Genomic DNA, 25303 nt, shown 5'->3' with positions numbered 1-25303 from the left:
TTTTCTCTGAAATTTAAGCGCTACTTATTTTAAATCTAATCCTAAAAATTATTCATTAATTATATTCAGTCTTTCAGCGCATAAAAATTGGATGGTAACTCGTGCTTATCACTGATGCAGTTCACTGAAATACAAGAGAGACAGTTCTTGACAGGGAATATCCAAATTACACAGTAATACAGACAGACATAGTAATAAATGCATGAACCAAATCTATGCTTACAGAAGTGCAGAAATGTTTAAACAATATGTAATTCCCACTTGCAGCTTGGAGTAGAGCATGTAAAGAACAAAAACTCTGCAGAGTTTGATCTTGGAGACCTGACCATACTTTATGTAGGTTGTGTCAATGAATGTGGGTCCACCTGACACCTCTCAGGACGGGCTTTACAAGGGAGTCTGCAGCTCACTGAGCATGGCAGCCTGAGTTACTGTACTGCAATATGTTATATTTTCTCTCTCCCAGGGTCATACAGGTCTTCCAGGGCTTAGAGGACCTATTGGACAACAAGGACCTCCAGTAAGTATTTCAAACAAGGGAGATTTCTCTATTGACTTTTGAAAATATGTTTTTATTTGCATTCAAATGATTCCTTGCATTTATTTAATGTATGTTCTTTTCAAAGGGAGAGCCAGGTGAATTGGGAGAACAAGGACTAAAAGGAGAAAGAGGTTCAGAAGTAAGTAGAAAAAAGTAAACCAGAACTGCACTTACCTGGAATTTGTAGGATTTTGTTGTTCACTGGCTATCCTTGGAAAACTGTTCCATAAGGCTAAAACTGAGTGTTTGGGTTTCCTTTTCATACCTGCAGGGACAAAAAAAAATATAAAGTGGAAAATTGCATAATAGTCTTGGTTAGTAATTAGGTGTTATTTGATAGGTAAGTAGTTTCACTTTGGAGTGATATCAAGCATTATGAAAAGCTCTTTTGGAAACGTTTGAGCGATATTTAATTATCCCCTAAAGTGGAGTTTCTTGTGTTAAAGAGGCTCTGGAGGTTTTGCTTCTGGGATTTTGCTTCTCTGATCTGTAAATGAAGCCTCCTGGTACTGCACTGCACTGAGTTCTCAGAGACCTGGGAATAAGGAATTTGCTACAGAATACTAGAGCAATAATGACAGAGCAAGTCATGACAAAGATCAAAGACCAAATATTTCTCTTTAGAAATATTAGCTCATCTTGGTGGTGTGTTGAAAATTGCCAAAAATGTTTATGTTCTTCCATGGACTGAATGTCATTGGCTTTTGAGATTTCAAAAGCTTTAGGCTAAAAGATTTCTTAAAATACCAATTACCATTGCAATTTAAATGAGATATTTTGTCTGAGAAGTTCCATGGAGCAACTCTGTTAGAGTTTCAAAATTTTGTATGTAGCTACAAGAATCTGTAGTAGACTGGAACTGGGGAGCAACAGAAAGGAAACGTGATGTGGAGACATTGTGAACATGCACTCCAGCTGTGAACTCAGATATATTGCTTTTACAAACTACTCACATCCCAGGACAAAATCAGCAGTTCCTCTTGAAGAAATGTTTTCTTTGTCTTGCAAATGCCCCTCAGATCAATACTGCCATTTACAAATGTGGAACCGATATCCAGCATGGAGCTGCCCATAAGAGCTTAAAGATTTCCACAGAAATGTTAGCAGTGGGAACAGTGACAGAGCCTTACCTGCAGTGCCATTACTGGTGCTGCTATAGCAAGCCTTGCAAAGCTAATCCCACCAACTGCAACACTGAATCAGCTGGGTTTTCTTTACATGCATCCAGAAATCTTAATGAAAACAATCTTAGGTTATTTGAATATGCACATTCCAGTTCTGACTGGTGGACTTCTTTATGCCATTCTTAACAAAAAAGGTGTTAAATTGACAGTAGAACAACATTTTGCTGGTTTTGTCATATTTACATGATTATAAAACATTTACACTTAAAATAACCCAGGCTTTTTCACTTTATTGCATGTTGTGTTATATTGCAGCATAGTAGTGATAGCATAACTTTTGCTTTAAGAAATGTTTTTGAAATAGTTAGTCTGGAAAATCTTGGAAAACTTTTTCTTCTTGTTCTATGCTAAAAAGTGTTATTCTTGTCCCTGTTCTTCAGTGGTTGCATCTTTTAGAGGTAGGATAAAATTGATACTATACATCTTTATATTCTGTGCAGACTATCCTATACCAAAGTTCTCTGAGAAGCCTTTGATCATTCTGAGCTTTTCTTCCATGGTGCATGACCTCCTGTGTCACTAAACCACTTACAAGAATGTTATCTGCTCAGTATCTCTCAGTTTTCCAAGACTACCAATTTCTAGATCAGTCAAGATGAAAATAATTCTGGTTTTAAGCAAATTTTATCTTTTTTGTAGATCTTAGATTAAAAAAAAATGTTCACATCTGTGATATGTGACACTATTGATTTCTAGTATTCTCTTCCACAGACATTCAGTGCATTTACATTGCCTACTTTTCATGACTTCCCTTTTGAAGAGTAGAGGAAATGCAGTAAAAGTGCACTTCCTCGCAGAGGGGGGACTGATACAGGGGAAATTACCAGATTCATGGTGAAAAACATTTTGTGATTATTGTTGGAAAAGTTTTAAAAACGGGTTCACCGCAGGGAAAAAGCATACACAATTCTGCCAAAAATGTATTTGCTTTTACTTGAAAAACTTTCTGCTGTCTCCTGAAATGTGAATAATCTGATCCAAAGCCAGGCAATGTGAACATGAATACTAGAGGGGAACAATTCTCAGCTCCTCTTAGGGGATTGAATTTAAGACATTTGTCAGATCACAAATATTTGTAACTTCTAGGGACCCACAGGGAAGAAAGGAGCAACAGGTCAAGCAGGCAAAGCTGGAATTCCTGTAAGTAACAAAATTCTACAGCCTATTTTCAAATTATAAAACCAAGAAAATACTAACTAATAAAACCAAAATTGAATCGTATCAGGGTTACCAGAAGGTCTTGTGTTCACTTTAAAGAACCTTTTTATTATCCAGGAAGTGTAAAGGAACCCCTGTCATTTTTGAATATTAATGATTTTTGAAATTTTGTTAAATTATACTGAATTATATTCAGTTACTCAGCATATGGAAGTGATGTGCAACTAACAACAAGGTCCTTCCCACTTGTGAAGTTATTTAATTAGCTCATTTGTGGAGTCCATTTGGAAGTTACCACATTATGTTGCACAGAACTGTACTTGTGTTCACTTCTGACCCCATCAGTTCTTTGATCCGCTGCAGCCTACAGAAGTTTGGATCCATATGTCCATGATGGATACATGTGGTAAATGCCTTGAGGTTTATTTATTTCTCTTGCTTGCCCTGAGCTGAAATTTTAATGTTTTTTTCTTGAGTTACTGCAGAGGAGCTGACTTGCATGCCCTTCTCCCTGAGGGAGAAACCAGAGCAGGAAGCAGTAGGTGTCCTGTAAACATAATGAAGAACAAAATGCATCAAGGTTATTTTGGTCCCCTAATAAATAATGCCACACAAGCACACACTGTAAATAACTTTTACTACCTCACATCAAAACATTGTCAGTAACTGGAGAAAAGCAGCTGTTGCACAGAGCTTGTACCTGCTGGGCAGAGTGCAAGAGGAGCCTTTTGAAGACAAGGAACTGTGTGTCCTTTGGAAATACTCAGCATTTTCTTTTGGAGGGCTGCAGGGATCATTCAGCAGGCAAAGGGAAAAAAGGAAAGTGGGACATACAGAGAAATGAGGAGACAGTAAAAGTAGAACTTGAGGAAGTTTCAAAGCACATCCCAAATGAGACCTTTTTCGTGCAAGTATAGCAACAGTTACCAAAAACTTGCCATATTACAAATTTGTATTTTTGATATATTCAAATTTAAACAGCATAAATTTGGGAAAATCCAGTACTGAGCATTTAGGAAAATAAAGGGTGAAAAGGTATACGGTTGGGTTTTTTCCAGGGATAAATAGATGACTTTATCAGGATTCCTCACTTCAGTTTAAGAATTGACACTCTCAGGCATCTTCCAGGCTGGCACACAAAGGGATCAGTCCCATGATTTCAGCTGAAGTCGCTCAGATCCCATGGCAGAGCAAGTCTGAGGTTTTAAACCAGTAGAATTCTAAACCAAACCTCCTAACTCACAGCTCCCTCTGCACCTACTCATTCGTATCACTGGGTCTGTTATGGAGGGTTTGGGAAATTCTGTGACTGAAACCCAGTGGTGAAGATGAAGAGGGCAAACAGTGCTATATTGGATTTGAATTTTTTTCAAGGGAAAACCAGGGCCACCAGGGCAGAAAGGAGTAGTTGGGTACCCTGGACCAGAGGGCATTCCTGGGAACCCTGGAAAGACTGGGCCGTCAGGGAAGCCTGGCCCTAAGGTAAGTTGCTTTCCACATTTTCTCTATCCCATTTTGCATTTTACAGAATTTTCCAGGGTTAAGGTATTTAAAAGGAAGAGACCATTCTCAGTTCCCTGAGTATCTTGGAAATTAGACCAATTTTTTAAATTTTTTTCTCTTTTGTTCCTGATATTCCAGCCAAGATACAAAGTTAGCATAAGGGAAGTGTGCTGTGAGAAAAGTTTCATTGGAATATGACAGTAGTAACTACAGCTAAGGGAAAGTAATTTCTTAGAGGGGCTGCACAATTCTGGTCCTGAAAATTAGCTTAACTGAGACTATTTCCTCTTAGGGTCTGAGATAATCACACATCTCCTTATTGAGTTTGTATTTGTAACCTATGTCTCTCCACCTAAATAATTACGAAGCCTTGTCCAAAGCCACTAAAATAGAGTATTAGGTATGTGAGGTATCTAAAAGCATTCTTGAAATGGGCTTTTTGTCTGACTGCTCTTTGCAGTGGGCCAAAGGTGGTGACCTGCTGCCACTGAGAGCAGTGACACAGATCTTCAATTAGTCCCTCCAGGGAGGGGGAGAAGATTCCTTGAGTAGCTGTCATCATTGAAAGTCTGACCATTTTCATTTCCAGTGTGAATTTCTCAGTATTCTCCCAAGATGGACCAGTAATTGTTATAAAAGACTACCAAGTTAGATTTGGAGTTAGGAATTAGCCAAGGTGCTGGATGAGGCACTGTTGTTTCAGGTATGAATCCAATCAGGTTGAGCAAAGAGAAAATTAAACAAATTACCCGTAGGGGGCAGGTGCACCCTACTCAAGCTTCTCCACTCTCAGGTCATGAACCTCTTCCAAGTTCTTAAAATTCTTTGGAGCTGGATTTAGGAGAATCACCCCAAAGAATTTTTACATTTTTGCCTTTCCACCGAAAATGTCATACAATAATAGTAAAGACAACTCCATTACCCCATTACAGTTTGTAAAAAGAGAGGCTTATAACTGAATTTTGCCACAATGAGTAAAAAGAGCAGAACTTTTGCTATGTAAATTTATCAGTCGATCAATTTATAAGCCACATCACCATATTCAAAAGCCAAAAAAGTGACATTTAATACAAAAATCGTGTTTTATACAACCTTTTAATTTCTATCAGTGCTTAACTGAGTGTCATAGAAAATAAGGAAGATTTATATATGCTTATATTTCTATTAAATTACACCACAGAAATATTCGTTTGTATGGTAACAAATTTCCATTTTGTAGCATGTCAAAAGTGGCTTAACTCCATGTTCTCACTAACAGGTTTTTTCATTTAAAATAGTTGCTTTTGATGATAGCTTGATGTTCTCATACAAATTCGTAACAAATGTTCTGGTCTTTCTTCATCTGCTGATGTTATTGTGTGTGAATCTTTACAGAATCTTTACATAGCCATACAAGTATTACCAGTATGCCTGATCCTTATAAATAAATGTGTTGAATTTTGAATATTCCTTTGGGAAGGTAGTCTCATTCTGTTTCATGTGGAATTATTTCTTCTTGAAAGATGAATACTGAGAAGTTCAAACAATTTTCAGCCTTTTACTTTTGGAATATTAGCAGAAATCCACATGATACTGCTGATCATTGTCTTTCTATGTATTTTGATGTACTACCATTGTGTGTCCATATATACAGACAGCATTAAGTGGTTTTGGCTGATTTTATGTAATTTACCTGTTTCAGCATACAATGAAAAAGCATGCTTGGCTGTTCTAGTTGTAAACAATCCTTTTCAATTTGTTAAGGGCAATAAAGGAAACTCAGGCTTGCCAGGTCTAGCAGGTTATCCTGGAGCTCGAGGTCCCAAGGGATTGCCAGGCATGCCAGGGCCCATGGGAGCACCTGGACTAAAGGTAGGTACACACATGGGATCTGGTTGTTTGGGTACAGCTTTGCTGATACTGCTTGTTCTTCATGCTGCATTTGGTGGCTGTGGAGCCACCACACTGCTGTTAATCGTGTGAGTAAAAGACAACAAGCCTTATTTGAAGGGCAAGATTACAAGTTGTGTTTACAACATTTCTATAAACTGTAACTTGAAAATAGAAGTCTCATCCATCTGAATGCTATCCTCAACTCCAGAAGCCATCAAAACACTTTGTATTTATTCACTCCAGCTTTAGGGTCAGATGTTTCCTGACTTATTTCTGAACTTCTGTAGCTACTAGAACAGTCAGGATGATTTTAGCATCTCAGCAGTCTAATAGCAGAGAACTGCCATAACTTCAAGCCTAAGTTTCAGGTTTGGGGGCTAATAAGCATATCAGAGGACTTAAATTGTTGTTGTTTAGCCCTTTCAGAAAGAAAGAAATCTGACTGTGCTCCATTTTCCAGCCAGTTCCAGGTACTTGATATCAGCATATCCTCATATAAATTAGACTCATTTTAATTTTAAAAAAAGAAAACGATTAACAATTATAGACAATTTTCTTCATTTTGAATAGAATTTTCTTTATTTACAACAGAATTTTTTTATCTAAAATCATGATTTTTATCTAAACTCATTTTCTTTGTGAGATTTTATTGGTAAGCTGTTCTTGAAAACCTTAAGTTACTTGGAAACTGGAAATAATGTCTTTGTTATCATTTTATTTAGTATAAACTGTATTCATTATTTGCAGTGTTTATTGCCAATGCCTACAGAATTTTACTTCTTTGCCTAGACAATGAGCTGTAGGAGGTAGTTCCTGCTCAGAAGTGCCTGCAATCTGAAAAAGGCAAGGAATAGATGAGTTGAGGGGAAACTGTTGCCACATATACTACAGAATAAGCAATAATAGTGCACATACTGACTCAAGGCAAATAACACAAAGGTAAAACCTGGGAAAGAGCATAAGCACAAAGCATGAAACCTGTATATTCACAGGAATATGCAGGTTTACTTATTGCACCTCAATAACCTCCTGAGCTAGACATGTCTTCAGTGTATTTGATAGTCCTCAGAGGATTTCTCTTGCAGGAACTTGTCTAGTTTCTGTTTGAATCAATGTGGATTTTTAGTCCAACAGAAGGGAGTTCAACAAGTACACTGTCTCTTGCTCAGAGGATTATTTTTAAAATTTACTTTAATCTGTCTGTTCTGTATTTAATTTTGTGAATTTTACTGCTTACACCGAGAGATACCATACTAGAATTGATCCAACATGTATTGTTTGTATGTTTCCAATTCAAGGGGCAGTCAAGTCACATTTGCATTCCTGTGGGAAAAAAAATAATGGAATAAGTCTATTTCTTAAGAAGAAAGCAAGTTCCATGCTTCTGATAGGAAGCCTGTATTTGCATCTGTAACTTGCATAATTCTATTAAAATATATATTTTCTTCTTATTGGCAGGGTGAGAAAGGGCTTCTAGGTCATCCAGGAAAGCGAGGCAGAAGAGGCCTTCCAGGCTCAGCAGGTGACCAAGGAGCAGCAGGAGACCCTGGGCTGAAAGGACAGATTGTATGTAACCACAGGGGTTGATGCAAAACAAGTAGTCCAAGAGTTAGCAAGGTGAACTAATGCTAAGGATGCCTGCTCCTATTACAGGGAGAAGATGGAGATCAAGGTTTAATGGGGTTTCAAGGATTCCCAGGTCCAAAAGTATGTGCTCATTCTTTTCTCTTAGATTGTAAGCTATTTACAGAGTGAGAACATTATGAAAGCATAGAATTAATCAGCTTTAACACTAATTTGTTCAAAATATCTCTGGATTGTTGGAACATGGTAGGCAGAACTGCCTACTCCCTGTCTAAGGACAAACATTCTGGGTCAGTGCACTTGATGTTTTCACTCTTACTGCTCTTAGAACTTATCTTACTTTCACTGATTGCAAGAGTTTGAAACAAGTGGATAGCTAATGTCCATGTTGGATTAAACTGTTCCTTTGCATTTTCAGGGCCCTGCAGGGGACATTGGCTTGGTTGGAATTCTGGGCCCGAAAGGTCCAAAAGGCCAAGTTGTAAGTGTTTCACTACATGAAAGAGATGGCTAGGCTGATTTGAAAGTAGTACACAATTTTAACATAGAAAATATTCTTTTTTCTTATTAACAAGGCCAGAAGCCTCTACCCAAACCTTTCTGAGTCTAGATGCAACACTGCTCTGGTTACATCATGCCCACAGACCCACAAACAGAGCTGGGCCCTTAATCTTGAAAGAAAAAAGCAGGCTCTGCTGACTTAAGTGTGGATCTCCTAGTGTAATCTTAAGACTTTGTATTTCTTTGTCTATTGAACATTCTTCTTACTGGCAAAACTGCTGATTATGTAACTGTGTTCTACAGCAAAAGAAAATGGGGATCAGACTTTGCCTGCAGTAAGACACAGTGGTGCTCAGGCATTATTGATTAGTAGGTAGTCTTTTTTTAATGAAGATTTTGATTCTATCTAAAATGTTCCTAACCTTCACTAGCTCATTCTTCATGACATTCTGCTTTGCTACTTACCCAAAAACGTGGAAACATTGTTAGCATTTTTTGCATCCAGTGTGGCATCAAGTGTGAAAGGCTGAATCATGGGAGGCCTTACTACAACATATTCTCTCATTGCCACCTTTGCCATCACAGAACTGAATTGTTCAGTTAACCAGGTGCAGGGCAGCAGCTTTAGGGGACTGTTCTAATAGCTACTTTATTTTCTAAACATTCCTATATGAGATAAACACTGGACATGAGCAGTTTGCTCTAAGTGAAATGGAACTGAAAATGACATTTTAGCAGCACTTACTGGCAGCCTTACAAGAGTCCTTGTGGGCAGTAATATAGCTCAAGTTGGTTGTAGCTCAATAAATATGTGGTCTTTTGTAATCAGAGTACTTAAGTTTCCACTGTTTTTAGTGCATCACTTTTCACATTAATGAGTGTGTGGGGGCTTTCCAAGCATAAGTATTACAAATTACCAAAGTATTTACCTTACTGATTTTGTTGTAATGTGCACTCAATATTTAGAGAGTACCACCATGATCTTCTGGATATTTGATAGGTGTGTGTGCTGAGCAACTTGAAATCAGGACATGTCATGCGGATTTTCTTCATTTTGGAAACATGGTGAGCTAATAAATTCTTTGCTTGTTTACAGGGATATATTGGCCCTGTTGGTCAAGAAGGCATAGCAGGCTCAACTGGCAGGCCTGTAAGTTTCCCTTCACTTTTGCATAATTTGTTTATTTCATTACCCTTTGGTTTAATAATCTTGTTTTTCAACTAGCAACCTTCTTATTTTTCTGTTTGCAAATAGTATCAAACAGGACCTTCCTTGTTATACCATGCTGGTAAGTTAATGTATGTGCCTCCAGCATTTGTAGTATAAATAAGAAAAAAATGACCAAAACCAGTGACAAGAAAGTAATTGCAATGGCCTTCTGCCTAAGTACAGCATGCAGAGAGCATGTGTACAGGGGCAGTGGGCAAGCTGAGGTGTAAAACAGCATGCAGGAATTACTATCTGGGTATTCTTTGTCAGCCTTTGGTCTAAGATATATCTACAGAATATCCACACTCAGTTTCAATATAGTTTATTTTTCATTTCTTGTGGGCTGAACTGTCCAGAGTGCTCCTCAAGACACTCTGGGAGTGCCTGTGAGCCCTTTTCAGGCTGTTCCAGGTGCTGATGAGGTCCCTGTTACACCTCAGACATCATTGTGGCTCTCTAACAGCTTCCAATGCACCCCAGGCTCCCTGCACTGGAGGAGCTCTGCCCTCATCCCTGTTTCCATCTCTTGTCATACTCATGGTACCAGAGCCAGATTTGTTTTGCAAGAGAACCCCTTGGCTCACGTCTCCAGACCACCCAACCATGTAAGGCAGATTTTAGAAACTCTTTGTACCATGAAGGTTCCTTTGCCTGATCAAGTAGACTTGGAGTAAAGGAAAATGTCAAAAATTCAAAATAATCATAAAACTAGTACATATGCAATACAAGTAATAAATGCAAATATTTACAAGGGAACTAGAAAGAAGAGGAATGTCCCTTCTATCATTCTTTCCACTTGTTGGAAAAATCAACACTTTGTCTTGCTCCATTCTTTTCAATTGCACCGAGGAGAAAAACTTTACACAGCTGTGTGCACTTGTATGAAGGCTTTTAATAGACTTCATATTGAATGTAAAAGTTTGCCACTATCATCAAGAAAGCATTCTAGTTGAAGTTTACTTCTATATGTTATGAAACGCAGCCATTAAGACGCAAAATTTTTCCAGAGGAGAACTTTAAGATTGTTGCCATGCTTGGGAACACAATTTAAGTGCAAAACCAGCCAAAATGGGGACAGAAAAATAGTGTCTAATCTGGCTATGAGAGTAGAACTAATAATAAAAATATATATGTGATTAATGGATTTCTTCAGTGATGGAGAGTATTGAGTTTTGTTCTCCAAAGATGTTGAATTGGATGGAATTGTGGAGAACACAGCTGATTGACAGACAACAGATAAAATTACTGAGAGTAAACATACAAGCTGAAGAACACAGCTTTCCACATATAGGAATCACAAGATGTTTTCAACTAATTTCAATTTCTAGTGGTACAGGAAAATTAAACACCCAGTGCTGTAAATACTTCCACAGATGAGTCTGGACTTTTCATGTGAGCAGTATAATTCTCATGGATATTAATCTGCTTATTTCAGTCCAAGGCAGCTAGAAAGCATATCAGATTAACAGCTGCTCTTTCTTACAGGGACCAAGAGGTGAAAAGGGCACGAGGGGTGAAATGGTAAGATGAGACGACTTTTGTGCTTTCATTCTTTTGGCTGTGTAAAATCTATTCCTGTATTATGCTGAATGTACTCATGCATGCTCTGCATGCCAGGCAGTTGTGTTTTGCTCCTGAGAGCACTGCCCAGGAAAGCTGGTAGCCTGGGTTAGAAGTGTGACCTTCTTGTTCAAGTTGACTTAAGCAGATAGGCCCAGTGGGTGTGAGCTGCTGGGCCCTGGTCATACAGCAGTTTGGAGCATACTCCAAATCTGTCCATGTTCAGGCCTAAAAGGAAAATCTTGAGTCACATTTGCTGCCAAAGATCTAGTGGCTCGCAGCATGCACATGGTCATAGATGTGGATCTCCTTGTTTAGAAAGGGAGAAGCTCAGGAGAAGCCAGACCTGCAGGTGGGTGTCCATGCAATGCATTCCAGCTGCAGGAACTGTGGGCAGCACTGATGGGTTATGAATTTGCTGTGTCATTTTTCAGCAAGTTGTTGTACATTCATGAATGTTGGATTTAATATTAAATTTTGTTAGAGCCAGTAAAGTCTCCAATTAATTATGGCTATGTGAAAAGTCACTAAGTTATCGTATTTACAGCAAATTTATGAACACAGTTGATAACTATGATATTACCTTCTATGACAGATGTATAATTAGTTCATTTTCCAGTAACTAGCAGATGTGATCCTGTTCCTGTTTCTCTTACCCTGCCTTTCACCCCATCTCACTTAAAATTATTTAGTTTCTCTTATTGTATTTTGCTTTTAGTAGCCACCTCCAAAAATTCAATCAAACTGCCTTATAAAATTTTGAAAAATGAATCTGAAATATTCAAAACATTTTAAAGAGCCAAAGCTTGGAATGAAGCTTCTTTTCTGTGTCTCGGAGAACCCTCCTCTTTGATTCTAATGCTCTTGAGGCAATTGCTATCTCAGAATAAGAGGAAGGCTGTTTTCTCAATTTGCTGTTATCTATCTAAGCTGTCTTTTTCTACTGTTTGTTCATAAGAATTGTTATGACAGCATAGAGCTAAAAATGCTGACACTTTAAAAAAATCCAAAAATAATCCTTAAAAAAAACATCCAGGATGGTGAACAAGAAACATCTGTTTCCATTATTGGTGCTGGTGTTTAAGAAGTTATTTCCTAAATAAGTTCTTGAATTCATCATGATGAGTTAATCTAGTAAGGCTGTCTTCAGAAGAAGAATGTTTAATTTTAAGTCATATACAGTGACATTACTTTCCCCCAAGAAAGGGATTTATTTCTAACTACTATCACATACAAAGGAGACCAGATTCTTTTTCATCCAACTGTGTATTCTGAGCTTTAATTTATACCTTTAAAATTTATATTGGCATTCTTCCTAGAATCACATAGATTTTAACCTTTTTGTAGTATATTTAGTTATATTTTTCAGTCTGTCAGGGTTACAAAGTTCATTACTAGCAAGAAATATCCTTTTATCCCCAGAAAGACATGGAATGCAAAATCATGTCTTCTTATTGAGGCCAGTGGTAAAACACACATTCTTTGTTAAAAATACACTCCTCAAGAATTTAAAAATTCTTAGAAAATATGAATGTCCTTGAGATTGCTCATGCTTTCACAGTTAAGTGTATGTACTATTGTATGTAAAGTCAGGGCCTCTCAGCATTAGTAAAAGATTGGGATTTTGGCCTTTGAACTTCTGTTCAATCAAATGGAGTGATTAAAGTATTAAGAACACACTGAAGCTAACTGGTTTAGTCTTTGCTTTTGTTTTCATGGACTAGAATTATACTTTTCTCACTTAAATTCTAATGCAACCAAAGGTTAAGTAGATTTGTAAAAGTAATCCGGTACATTCCAGTAAAACATTTAGCAATTAAGTTAGTTCATGAAAAGTGTAATTTAGCCTCATTTTTCTGCTCTGCAGCAGAAAGAAAGAACATTGGTAAAATCCCTACTCTGTGCAGCATCATTATATTTTAAAGATTTGTAAAGATAATTGCTATAGCTCTCTGAAGTTTTAATGCATTTAAGAAATGTGATATTCCACAAAGTAGTTCACAAATAGCATTCAGTATTTACCTCCTTTTTTTCCCATGGGTTTTGCTGGCAAGGAGACAGTGGATCAAGACAAATGACATTCCTCTTTTGCAAAATACTTTAAACTCATTGGAACAGTGCAGGTTTTTATTTTTAAAACATTCAGTTCCATCTCAGAAACCACTATAAACTTGAATCACTCTTGTCCCAAGGCTTCTTGAGTCTTTAAAAGGTGACATATGCCAAGAACACAGAACATTAACTGAAGCATTCAGTCATCTGAAAAATATACTGGAATGTCTAAATCTCAGCATTCAGAACAAGGACATCTATTCATCCAAGAGCAGTGGTTACTTAGGGACAAACTGTTGAAGACTTTGTACCTTTCCTTGATTTGGTATTTGAATAATCAAGTCCTGAACCAAGATAAACAAATATATCCTTACAATGTCAAATTTGTTTCTCAAGATTCTTTTTCACACTTTCTCTTTCATTTTATTCTAAACATACTTGGCCAAGCATGATCAGACAGGCCAGTAATATATTCACATGAGACTGAAGGTATCCTGGAGCAGTCTAACAGCACCTGAGCACCTGACCTGATTAATTAAATGTGGAGTCAGCCTTCCCAGCTGGCATACAACAGTACAGCTCTGTGAAACCCAATTGATTTGCAACAGCTGAAAAACTATGCCAAAATAGTGAATGTAATCTGTGTTAGCTCAGATCAGTTTTCTAATGATGAATAACAGCAATATTTTATGTGTATTTAATAATAATAGGATCTCAAAGAAAATTTCAAGCTGGGCAATAATCAAACTCAGAAAAGTCATGACAGCTAGTTACTTCACAAAGAACCCACAGGGATATCCATACTATTAGTACTACATATGCTAAAATTACTTGTTCTTCTATTTTCTTTTGCCAACATTACTGATTAGCATCTTTTATAAAGAAGTTGATCATTAAATATCTACTTAAAAGATGGCTTCCAGTCCCTTCTGTAGGTATAAGGGGATGAAATATAAATGTCAGGATGTATCAGCTGAAAAGCTCACAGTATTTACAATCCATAGACCTTATCTTATTAAGGTCTTCTTGGTTAAGTATCAGAAAATCATCTACCTAAACATCCAGAAATTGCTTCACTTTTGAATTTCCTCTATTCTCCAAAGAACACATACAAGACATGGATCTTCCCTCAAAGCTATTTGAGGCAACATAGCCATCAACATAGCCTTGCATAGAGCTGGTGCTTGGAATTACATGATGGCCCCAGTTTTCCCATCCCTCATCATGCAGCAGCTGAGCCCCTTGGCACAGCCAGGGCAGGTGATGTGCAGACATGCTCCACTTGCACAGCTGCCACTGTAACCCCCAGCAGATGCATTCCCTGGCACCACCACATGCTCTGCCTCAGGACCTAAGAACTGATAAATTTGCAGCTTCAGTGACTTAGGTACATTGTTCCTATCTGGTTTGAGATTCTTTTTTTATATATGCATGAATTAATACTAGATTTAATCTGGTCTTTCTTTAACCATTTCCAGCTGCCCTTGCTTTTGGCAGCTTGAACACAACCCTAGTTCAGCAGTTGTGGCATGAAATGACACTCACAGACCTTGCTTGCTCTGAAATCTCACAGCAGAAACACTTCTTATTACTTTATCAAGTGATTTACAGCTTAATTCCTATTTGACTAGATCAGTTTCACAACGTTTGTCAGCGTGACCACGTCACATCAGATTATTTCACTTTTGGCAGAGATTTTGTGCTAGCGTGACCGTACTGACGTACGAGGGCTTTGTTGGAACAGCTTATTGTGCTCAAGTAATTGGTACAAGCAGCACTGACAAAAGAATGTTCTGCTTAAATTGACTTAGCTGTGTTGAAAGGGTTTTAGTAATTTAAGGTGCAGATCTAGCCCATGCCTTTCATTCCTTCTCTTTTTCTCTTCTTAAGGCACTGCCACCTATTCTTTTCCTTGTGATTATTCATGCCGTTGTTTGTTACAATAGCTCCTAGAAGCTTTGAGTATGTAGAGCTTGAAGAACCTAACAGAGACACAAGTGTCACTGCATATTAATAAATGTCCAGAACCAATTCTAGCTTAATGTGAATAGTTAAATAAATATTTGAAAGAATTATTCAAATGGGTTTATTGTATTGGAAAGGTCCATGTTCAATCCTAAGGCAGCCTAAACCACAGATTTACGTGCATTGTAGGCACTGTAAGCTAGGGAAAAGCAGTTCCTTCTCCTCCTCTCCTCTGCAATCATCCTACACACTAAAATGAGGACATAACTTATTGAGTAAAGATGAATTCTGCCATATCACTGTAAAACAATGAACATAACATGTTCTGGCTGAAAATTGACACTGCTGATAAATTAAACTGATAAAAGTCTGGCACATACTCATGGATTAAACTGGATCAGTTAGTTTTTTGCAGTTACTGATAACATTATTTATAATGTTCTTGTGATTATTTAGCCCTTCTAGTACTTACCTTCTCAGCATACATATAACACTGGCACAATGTATAGCACATTATATATTAATACTTTCTATGAACTTTAATGTTCCCTTCATATCAGAAGTAATTGGAGAAACAAGGGACCAGACAACACAGGAATTCCGACGTGAATATTCCTATGGTAAATGGTGCAAGGTACTTTAACAATAGTAACTAATAATCCACAACTTTATCACAGCTGATATCACACCTTCTTCCTAATATAGATTGGGACATGTTTGTGATTTAATAAATACATAAATGTAAAACCAGAGATTTCAATGTATAACCATTGCATTCTATCTCCATTTCTTCTAGGGGCCTCAGGGACAGCAGGGCCAGCCTGGGCCACCTGTAAGTGCATAAAAAACTCTGCCTGTATTTTTCCATTTTGATTGCACTATATAAAGATGTGAAGCACCTAATATCTGTTTTTTCCCATTTTCCAGGGACCACCTGGACCACCAGGACCAAGGGTAAATTCTGTAACAGCCCTAACCTACCCTAACCAGTGCTTTTTTGAAAGGGAAAATAACAGGATCCTCTTCAAATGTACTCCTTGTTCCACTGTTCAAAGATATTACCACCTGCACTTTTGTATATTTTTATTCATGTTTTTATATTCTGAAATGCCTGTTTTTTAGAAACAAGTGGATCTCAATGCTGCTGTTCAAGCTTTGTTTGAGTCAAATGCTGCCTTGCAGATGGAGGTATATATTTAAATGTATTTACATTATCATAAAGGGAATGCAATTATAGTTTTTTTTGAGGACATAACAGGGTTTCTTTTCAAAGACTTAGTTTAAATTAATAACTGATAGCAAGTAATTATAGAATGTACTGAAATGTGCTAGGATTTACAGGATAGAGTTGAAATGAAATTAAGAGAAGCAGCAAGACTTCTACCTTTTTTGATAATTGGTAGTAGTGAAAATTTACTATCACACATAGTGGATTGTATCTGTTCAGACACAGATAACAATAGTAGCATTTAGGGTTTGATAAAGAAAAATCAACATATAGGTGTCTGGCTGCACTGGTTGCATGAAATCCCTTATGTGGGTGAAGTCAAATAAATGTGCATAAATTTTTTAAGTTAAGCCTAAGAGTAAATTTCACTATTTCAAATCTGAAACCTCTAAGTTTACTTTAAAAATGCACCAAATTTTTCCTTTTTTTCCTTGTACAGATATTTTTATGTCAATAGATCATAATGACAAATTTGCATGACCTAAACCTGCCTTAACGTCACCATTCTGACAGTTTTAATAAAATGTCCTAATTTGTCTATTGGGATATGTTAACCTTAGGTTGTTTTACGTGGCTGATTGCATTCATATAAACACTTGGATTCTGGCTGGCTATTCAATGGCCATTTGACATTTGACTCTTACTGCATATACTGTTGTTGTGACACTTCTTTGTGGTAACACATTTGCTAATGGCCCTTGGCAGAAATACCAGAATACTGAAGTAACTTTGCTAGATCAGAGTACAGAGATATTCAAAACGCTCCACTACCTTAGCAATTTACTGCACAGCATCAAGAACCCTCTTGGCACACGGGATAACCCAGCACGCATCTGCAGGGATCTGCTCCACTGTGAACCCAAAGTGGCAGATGGTAAGTGCCTACTTTCACTCAAGTACCTTTGAAAGGTGCTGCTTCCAAGTGTTGCTTTCTGCATTAAAATTCTGAACTGATCAATTTAATGCTTTTCTTCTTTTTTATTGTATTCTCTTGCGGTGTGCCTGTGACAAATAGATTTATTTCATCTTTAAGATAAAATTTCTGAATTTTAAAGGTGGAAGTATGTAGCTATCTAATATATAATTATTAGACAGATAATATCTATCAGTAAACAGATGTATCCAGAAAATTTGAAACTGAATGCAACTTTGTGATTTGAAGTTCTCTAAATATTTATAGCTCATCTTGCAAGATTCTAGATTCCTAATGAAAAAATTGCATACCATACATTACCACTGTCAGATACATTGACAGTCATTGTATCTCACAAGTTCCTGAATCAATATTTCAAATAAAAAACTCTCCTATTTAAAGCTGTCAGTGTAATTGTAGTCAGGAGTGGTTTATTATGGTAATTTTTCTCAGTATCTGTTATTAGCATAATTTTAATAGAGAAAATATTTTCATGTTCTTTTCATTTCTTTATGAAGGTATAGTGATAATATATGTAATATTTGCCAAGAAGTATGAATATTTTAGCAAATTGCTTAGTAGTAATTATATTTTGGTTTTATTTTCTGTCTGGATTATATACTAATAGGAAAATACTGGATTGACCCAAATATTGGATGTCCTTCTGATGCCATTGAAGTTTTCTGCAACTTCACTGCAGGTGGTCAGACATGTTTAACACCACTGTCTGTGACAAAGGTATGCATTGCTCCTAGAGACACTGTGTCCCAGCTTGAACTCTAAACAAGTGTATGCTTATTTACATAAGTTATTAAAAAGAGTTAGATTTCTGGGGGGCATTATTGTGCATCTTTGTGGAAGGACTTTATACTTTCTGGTACAGAAGTTACAGATTTTCTGGAGACTATATATGTTAGTAATTCTCACTGTGTGAGACTTTACCTATGCTGATAGAATTATTTTGTTTTGCTTTATACTTTCTTTTACAAGGCATAAAAATAAGCCTGGAATACTTCTAAGCTACATTAGTATCTTATCACTCAGGACACCTAAGTGTCGAGATGCTGAGGTTGTTACAGTAGAAAGAATGAAGATTATTACTGCTTTCCAACACTTAGGAACTTTTAAATGCCATTAGAGAGGGACCAGTTTTCTGTACATCATTAGTTCATGCTCCTCTTTACATGTAGCCCTTGAACTCTTGGGAATAGAAAATTTGTGTTTGTGAAGGTCTGTATATACACTGTAGTCTTTGAAGAGCTTCAGAAATACTGTGAAGTTCACATATGCATTCCTACATTTGGAAGATCCCTGAACATGGAATAGTCTTGGGGAAATTCTTCTTATAATAATGAGTTACTATATTTTCTGTCTAAAATCAAAGTATACTTATGAACTTTTGCATTTGTAATGGACTATCAGTATGGCCAGAACCTGGGCTCTAAGAAGACTAAACAGCACAGTGATGTGGCTTCAGTTAAAACACTGCAGCTGATAATATCTTTGTTTGAATCACAAAAGCATTTGTTTCAGTTTCCTTATTTAAAAACACTGTTTTCTGACCAGCTGTGCTTCAGCAATGTGTAGGTATCAGCAAATGTTTATATTTAAGCTTTGAAAATGTCCTATGAAAGCTTCTGTTTATAGTAATGCCTGAAATAGGACCTAACGTCTCCCTGAGGAATGCAGACGGTGCTCTTTGGCATTGACCCCAATGTATATAAACATGTGTACATGCTCCTGTGCCTGAACACCACCCTGCCATGTCCACGGCACTTTGTGCTGCTGAGCCATTCAGCACAGCCCAGCTGTAAGCCTAACAATGCTTTTCTCTTGGAATTCAGCTGGAGTTTGGTGTTGGAAAAGTGCAGATGAACTTCCTTCATTTACTGAGCTCAGAAGCAACCCACAGCATCACAGTCCATTGTCTGAACACACCCATGTGGGCATTAACCACAGCAGGGGGCCAGAAGACATCAGTTACCTTTAAAGGATGGAATGGTCAAATATTTAAAGCAAATACACTCCTGGAACCTAAAGTGCTTCTGGATGAATGCATGGTAAATACCTTTCAGCATCACATTATCAAAGGGAGGACAGAGGTACTGTTTAGACATTACTAACCTTCTGCAAATAAATAAAAATCATTCAGATTCACATCCCTTAAAGCTTGCTTCTTTACATAGCTCTGCATATGCCAGCCTTTAGATACTGAATTCATCATCTCTTCAGGGGTAAAAGCAATTGCAGTGATGCAGGGTATCTATACTTGCTGGTTGCATTGTGTCTCATGTATCTTGAGAGTGTACAAAGACACTGCAGAGACATCAGCACAGAAATAGGGAGGTCCTCCAGGAAAATTTAGAAACAGTTGCCCTCAAAATGAAAATTCAGGCTTCAGAGATGGCATTTGTTAAATGACACAGCTTCTTTAGGAACTGCTGAGAGAATAAATGTTTCTGTGCACTACTTCTCTTTCACTCTGTAAGCATAATTTTCATTTGTGTTTTGAAGCTCACCTTTTATATGACTCTGATAGGCTTCTCCTGTGTGTTTCAGATTGAAGATGGCATCTGGCATAAGACACAGTTCTTTTTTCACACTCAGGACACGAATCAGCTTCCAGTTGTTCAAGTTAATGCACTTCCTCACCTCAGACCAGGCCAGCAGCACTTCATAGAAAGTGGCTCCGTATGCTTCCTCTAAGATTTCTGTCCTAGGTTTCTTGTTGCATCAACATGGAGTTGCTGCACAGATTGAATACAAAAGTAATGATCCATTGCAGGCAAAATTACTAGGAAACAGAGGAATCATTTCAAGTGTTGTTGGTTAAAGAACCTCAGGAAGAAAGAGACTTCCTCCTAAGGAGAAATGACATTGAAAAAATAAAAGAAAGAAAGAAAGAAAGAAAATACTAAAGCAATTTTCTTAAAGTATTTAAAAATAAATTTCTTGGTGCTTTCTTGCATAATTTTCTGGAATGGAGTATCTGAACATGGAGTTTTTGAGGACATCAAGTGTTCTTACCAAGCTTTTTAACAGCACTGCACAAAAACCATCCTGAGGAAAGCTGGAGATGTGTGATACTGAGGAGCAATACCTGCTAATGCTCCTAAATGTGCAATAGCTTTTGTATGAAAAGTGAATCATGCCACAGTACAATAAGTCTTCTTTTCTTAACCATTGCTTTATTCCAGTCCTTGGTGGACACACACATCTGAACAGATGGCACACTACCTCTTTGTGTTTCCTGTCCGTGTTGCCTTGGTGCTCTTCATAACACAAGGTGCTTGTGGCCTTAGCAGAGATTATTTGAGTCCCTTTTTATCTTTCAGACTGTATGTGCTGGTTACATCAGGATATGTTTCTGTTGTGAAGGTACTTATTTTAAACCATTGGTCACATACTTCACATAATTGAAAACATTATTTATGTGGATTTCTTGTTTAAAATATTTTTGTGTACTATTTTGGAAATGGTGTATAAGACAGCATATTGTATATGATGCATAGAGTCAGAACAGTTTCTGTTACAGCCATTGTGAAAATCGTTGTAAGAAGAACTACCTAAAGTAGTTTTGACTTTTAAATTCTGTATTTCAGTTAACATTGCTAATGCCAAAGCCATCTTCAGATGATATATTCTGTATATATTTTGTAACTTCTGAAAAAATCTACTATATTGTGTCTTCTGAATGGCTACTGTTAAATTATAATCAGCATTTCATCCTCTTAGAAATTCCATTTTTTTTGCAAAATTTATTAGATCATTTTGAGTTTTTAAAATTAAGCCTAAAATGTTCAGCGACGTTTTGTTGGTTTTTTTTTTTTTAAAAAGAACAGTTTTACCATTAGGAAAAGCACTCTTTATATTGATATGCCTCTATCTGTTATCAATTCAAAGTGTGCTCAGCAGTACATGGCAAGGTGATACCGGACTGTATTTGAGGAGCCTGGGAGTGTTCAAACAACCTGTGTTCATCTGCAGTAAAACCACACCACCAAAGTATAATAAAATGAGCTTCCAAGCTATGTCTTTGTCTTTTACTATTTTGTTTCATATTGTATAGGTCATTCTTAGAAATGATGAAAATCCTCTAGAAGGGCACTTTCCTTAGATGGCAGTGTTTCCCTTCTGAAGGGGAAATGCATATGCTCTGTGCCATGGAATAATGACAGAGGGACAATGTTTGCTTTTACGAAGTAATGTACGTGCACATCCCATCTTACATTTTGTATCAAAGCATCATTTTTGACCACTTTGACAAAAATCTGATAAAACAAAAAGTAAGATTACAGAGGAATGAGAAAATGTCTCACTTTTTCTATTTTCAAGATCAATGCACTGACATCATGATTTGACATTTGCTCTGAGTTTGGCTTTGGAGACGATGTTTTGGCAAATGCTGGGGGTATCTTCTAAGATTATAATTTTTTAGAAAACCTCTGCTTCATGTATATTCTATTCGTCTCATTGCCCTATTTTGGGGAGTTCTTAATTTCAGAAAATACCTCTTTTAAAAGCAAGGAGTTTAACGGCTTTTGAGGCTGCTCGGATGTGCATTTCCGTAGCTGAGGCAGAAATGCACGCCCCACGCAGACAGCGGGGACGGCGGCCGGTGCGGCGGGACAAGGACAGGTAAGGAGTGATGCCCGGTGTCACCGGGCTGGGCAGCGTGCTGCTGTGCGGCGCAGTGCGCGGCTCGGGAAGCCTCCTCTGGGGCCTGAAAAGCCTCCCTGGCTGGAACTCCGGCCCCGGGGGTCCCGGAACTCCGCAGGCCCCCGAGCCCCGCAGGCCCCAGCGCGGCGCGTCCGGGCCCGCCCCGTGCGGCTGCGCTGCGGCTCGCGGCCGCCAGGCGGCGCTGCAGAGGCCGCGCGTGCCCCGTGAGGCTCCGCGGCGCGGCCATGGCGGAGCGGGACCAGGACTGGGACGGGCCCGGGCGGGCGTCGGGCGGCGGGAAGATGTCCCTGCACAGGTACGGCACGGTGGCGGCACGGCCGCACGGGCTTCGGGAGCGCCTCCCGCGGGTCTGGGCGGGTGGCTCTGTGCCCTGCAGCCCCGGCCGAGTGAGGGGCTGCGCGCTGCCTCCGCCCGGGGCAGAGCCCCGCTGAGCGGTGTGGGCAGCGGGCACCGCTGAGATCCCGCAGAGCGGGGAAGGGGAATCCCTGTTCAGAATAATTCCCCGTTTCTGGTTTTCGGTGTTTGAAACTTTTTTTCTCTGTTCTTGGAATGGCTTTGTATTGCTAATTCACAGCTCTTATCGGGCGATGGTATTGCTGGGCTTGTCCTTCAGGCCCTCACTAGCAGCAAACAGCGAGCACGTGGTGGGGAGAGGAAGAGAAATGGGTTAAGGCTGTCATTTATCTCCTAGGAGTTGAAAATGGTGCGTTTGTGTATTCCCGAAAACTTCACTGAAGTGGGGGAACTGTTATTTCTCTTTTTTGCTTGTCAGATTTAAAATAAGAGTGATGATGTAGAGACCTTTTTCTTAAGAGTGGGAGAAACAGCTGTTTTGATAGCCTGATTAAAAACATATGGTCATATTTGTAGAGGAATACAATTTTTCACTAATATTTTTAGTTAAGTTGATAAGTCTTACGCATTGTGCCTGAAAGGTTCCCTGACTTTGGAGTTTGCCCTGCTGACAGCCAGAAGTTGTTTGGCTGACCGTGTTGTCATGCTCTTTTTGTTCCAGTGAAAAAAAATGGGATGCATTGTTCAGGGTTTAGTGTGAATCCATGAGACTTATTTTCCGTGTGCCTAAAGCTGGGAGTATTGTAAGCCAGCCTGATATAGTGTACAGTACAGGTGATGCAGGAGGTGAAAAGCACGGGTCCCAAAGCATAAACTAATAAAGGCTTGCTCTGTTTCCAGCTCTTCTGTTAGCATGTGGGTTTTTTTCTTTCAAGCATCTACAGTGTTGTAATGTGTGTATGTGTTTGGAGATACTCCCCATGGCTTGTGTTGTTTTGTCTGCCACCTTTTCTAATCCAAGATATTTGTATTTTCTCTCTCTCTTTTCAAGGTGCACTTAAAATAGCTTTTCCTGAAAATGCTGATGGATGGCCTAGTGCCTGGTTTTTGAGCAGGCACTTCCATAGGCCAGTAAGGTGCAAAAATGCTCCCTTATTGAGAAGTGTTTTTTACTTCTTTCAGGTGTGAAACCTGTAGCAAAGAAGAAGCTAAGTACAGATGTCCACGATGCATGAAATATTCGTGCAGGTATCTGTTATCTGAACTAAATAGTTTTGATTATTTCCCCATTCATGTGCTGAACACGTTAATTCCTTTTTTTTGTTATTTCAGCCTGTTGTGTGTAAAGAAACATAAGCTTGCACTGAGCTGTAACGGAGTCAGGGATAAAACAGCGTTTGTCTCTGTAAATGAATTTACTGACTTGAACCTTCTGAGTGGTAAGAGCATGCCATGTGTGTTCTGAAACTCCCTGGTTTTACTAGGCTGGCACTACATTTTTCTTTGTTCCATTTAACCTTCAGATTATCGTTTCCTGGAAGATGTGGGAAGGACAGCTGATGCTGCTGCTCGGCATTGTATCGTGCATAGTCCAGCAGCAAAAAGACTTGTGAGTTTGTGATTCTCCTTTTGCTCTGTTGGAATTAGGGTTAGCTACCTTTGAATTCCCACTGAGGTAGTCCCAGTCCAGATTCCAGAGTTGGTATGTCTCTTATGAAGGTATGAATGACCCTGAATTCTAGAGCCAGAAATCAAAAGAAGTCTCTAGGTTTATACAGCAGTATTATTGATGCCTACATCAAGTCGCTTGGAAGAAAAGATCACTAACATTTCTTAAAATTTATGTGTGACCACTGTTGCTGTTAGATGACAGATGTGTGTTAAGAAAGTCTGAATGTTTGTTTCCTTACACCTCCACAACTTCTGATTTTTAAGTACACACTTCCCAGGTAAACAATGGATTTAATAATCACCTAAAAATTGTTATGTGGTTCCCTACATACCAAGTGAAGACTGCTAGAGCTCTTCAAAGACTAAGTCTAAGCAAGAGTGACATAAAAGATAGCCTTCTAAGGGAGAAGGGGTTTTTGCTGAAGCTCTTTCAGCAACCAAACACACTCCCCAAACTAAAAACAATGAACAGACAAACAAAACCCAAAAAAGCCCAACCAAGTCTACTCCAAAATATTTTGGCTCATTGATAAATCACAAAAAGGCATCAAGGCCATTTTGTATTCTAGTCTTGTGAAGATACCTTGAAATATAGGCTTACACTCGGGACTCACATTGATGACAGAATAAATTCAGAAGACTCTGGCTGCCTCTCTGGCTGGAGTCATATTCTGTGTGTGTGTATTTAGCACCATGATGTCCTGGAAATGTGTGCTGAAGAGAGTGAGATGATGCATGGGTGCCAGTTTTAGGGGTGTGGTCCTGGGCACGTTAATGGGATGACGCCGCTAGTGGTACCTTCAAATCAGAGTTTGGCAGTGGCTGGGGTGGTGCTTGTGTATCCATTCTGCCAGCAGGTTTGTAACCCAGAAAGCATCCTTGTATTACACCTGCTGTGACTTTCATGGTATGTTGAAGAACTTCTACTATGAGGAGGTCATTGGCATGTTCTTTTTTAACAGTAAAGAAACTTACAGAAATGTTTCAGAGAGTTTCTAGGCAGAGTTAATTTTTTTCATTCGGGATGGTTTTTTAAAAATTTAAAGTATTTCATTAAATATGGCCTTTTCTATAATATTCTCATCATTCCTGTCAGCTTTTTATTGTTTCATTTTCAGGGGTTTATATATTCAAATATTGTTTTCTAATGTTTTTTTTTTCCCCAGTTATATTTCTTGAGGAACAAAGCTCGAGGGTGTAATATTGAACTAAAAACACTGCCTGTTGGATTCACAAAAAGAAGAGAAAATTCTACCACCTTCAATTCCGTGTGAGTCTTCAGTTGCTTACAGTCAGCAATATGTTGAGAATATAATGAGGAGAATTTGACTTCATACCAATATGCTTGCTTTGAAATCTGTTAATGCACCTTGTTTTGCAAAAGCTG

The 25303-nt window shown here is 38.3% G+C and overlaps 2 protein-coding genes across 4 annotated transcripts in view; both read left to right on the top strand.

Moving 5' to 3' along the window:
• COL24A1 (collagen type XXIV alpha 1 chain) overlaps positions 1-21294 on the top strand; it is a 119533-nt gene extending 98239 nt beyond the window's left edge. For 2 of the 3 annotated variants that reach the window (XM_030953109.1, XM_030953107.1), the window contains 17 exons: positions 467-520; positions 627-680; positions 2812-2865; positions 4258-4365; positions 6130-6237; positions 7717-7824; positions 7912-7965; positions 8261-8323; positions 9440-9493; positions 11039-11074; positions 15927-15962; positions 16058-16084; positions 16253-16318; positions 17064-17232; positions 17900-18009; positions 19116-19331; positions 19831-21294. In XM_030953109.1, the coding sequence (XP_030808969.1) occupies positions 467-520; positions 627-680; positions 2812-2865; positions 4258-4365; positions 6130-6237; positions 7717-7824; positions 7912-7965; positions 8261-8323; positions 9440-9493; positions 11039-11074; positions 15927-15962; positions 16058-16084; positions 16253-16318; positions 17064-17232; positions 17900-18009; positions 19116-19331; positions 19831-19977 (1464 nt within the window). In that variant the 3' untranslated portion in view covers positions 19978-21294. The remainder of the gene's footprint in view (positions 1-466; positions 521-626; positions 681-2811; positions 2866-4257; positions 4366-6129; positions 6238-7716; positions 7825-7911; positions 7966-8260; positions 8324-9439; positions 9494-11038; positions 11075-15926; positions 15963-16057; positions 16085-16252; positions 16319-17063; positions 17233-17899; positions 18010-19115; positions 19332-19830) is intronic. The other variant, XM_030953108.1, reaches the window with a different exon arrangement.
• An 881-nt stretch (positions 21295-22175) lies between these two features.
• The window catches only part of ZNHIT6 (zinc finger HIT-type containing 6), a 30045-nt gene continuing 26917 nt past the window's right edge, over positions 22176-25303 (top strand). The window contains exons 1-5 of the mRNA XM_030953543.1: positions 22176-22246; positions 23428-23493; positions 23578-23684; positions 23769-23854; positions 25083-25186. Coding sequence (XP_030809403.1) covers positions 22176-22246; positions 23428-23493; positions 23578-23684; positions 23769-23854; positions 25083-25186 — 434 coding nt within the window. The remainder of the gene's footprint in view (positions 22247-23427; positions 23494-23577; positions 23685-23768; positions 23855-25082; positions 25187-25303) is intronic.

This window comes from Camarhynchus parvulus, chromosome 8 (genome assembly GCF_901933205.1).
Source record: "Camarhynchus parvulus chromosome 8, STF_HiC, whole genome shotgun sequence".
Lineage (NCBI taxonomy): Eukaryota > Metazoa > Chordata > Aves > Passeriformes > Thraupidae > Camarhynchus > Camarhynchus parvulus.
This window is presented reverse-complemented; position numbering and strand designations above follow the sequence as displayed.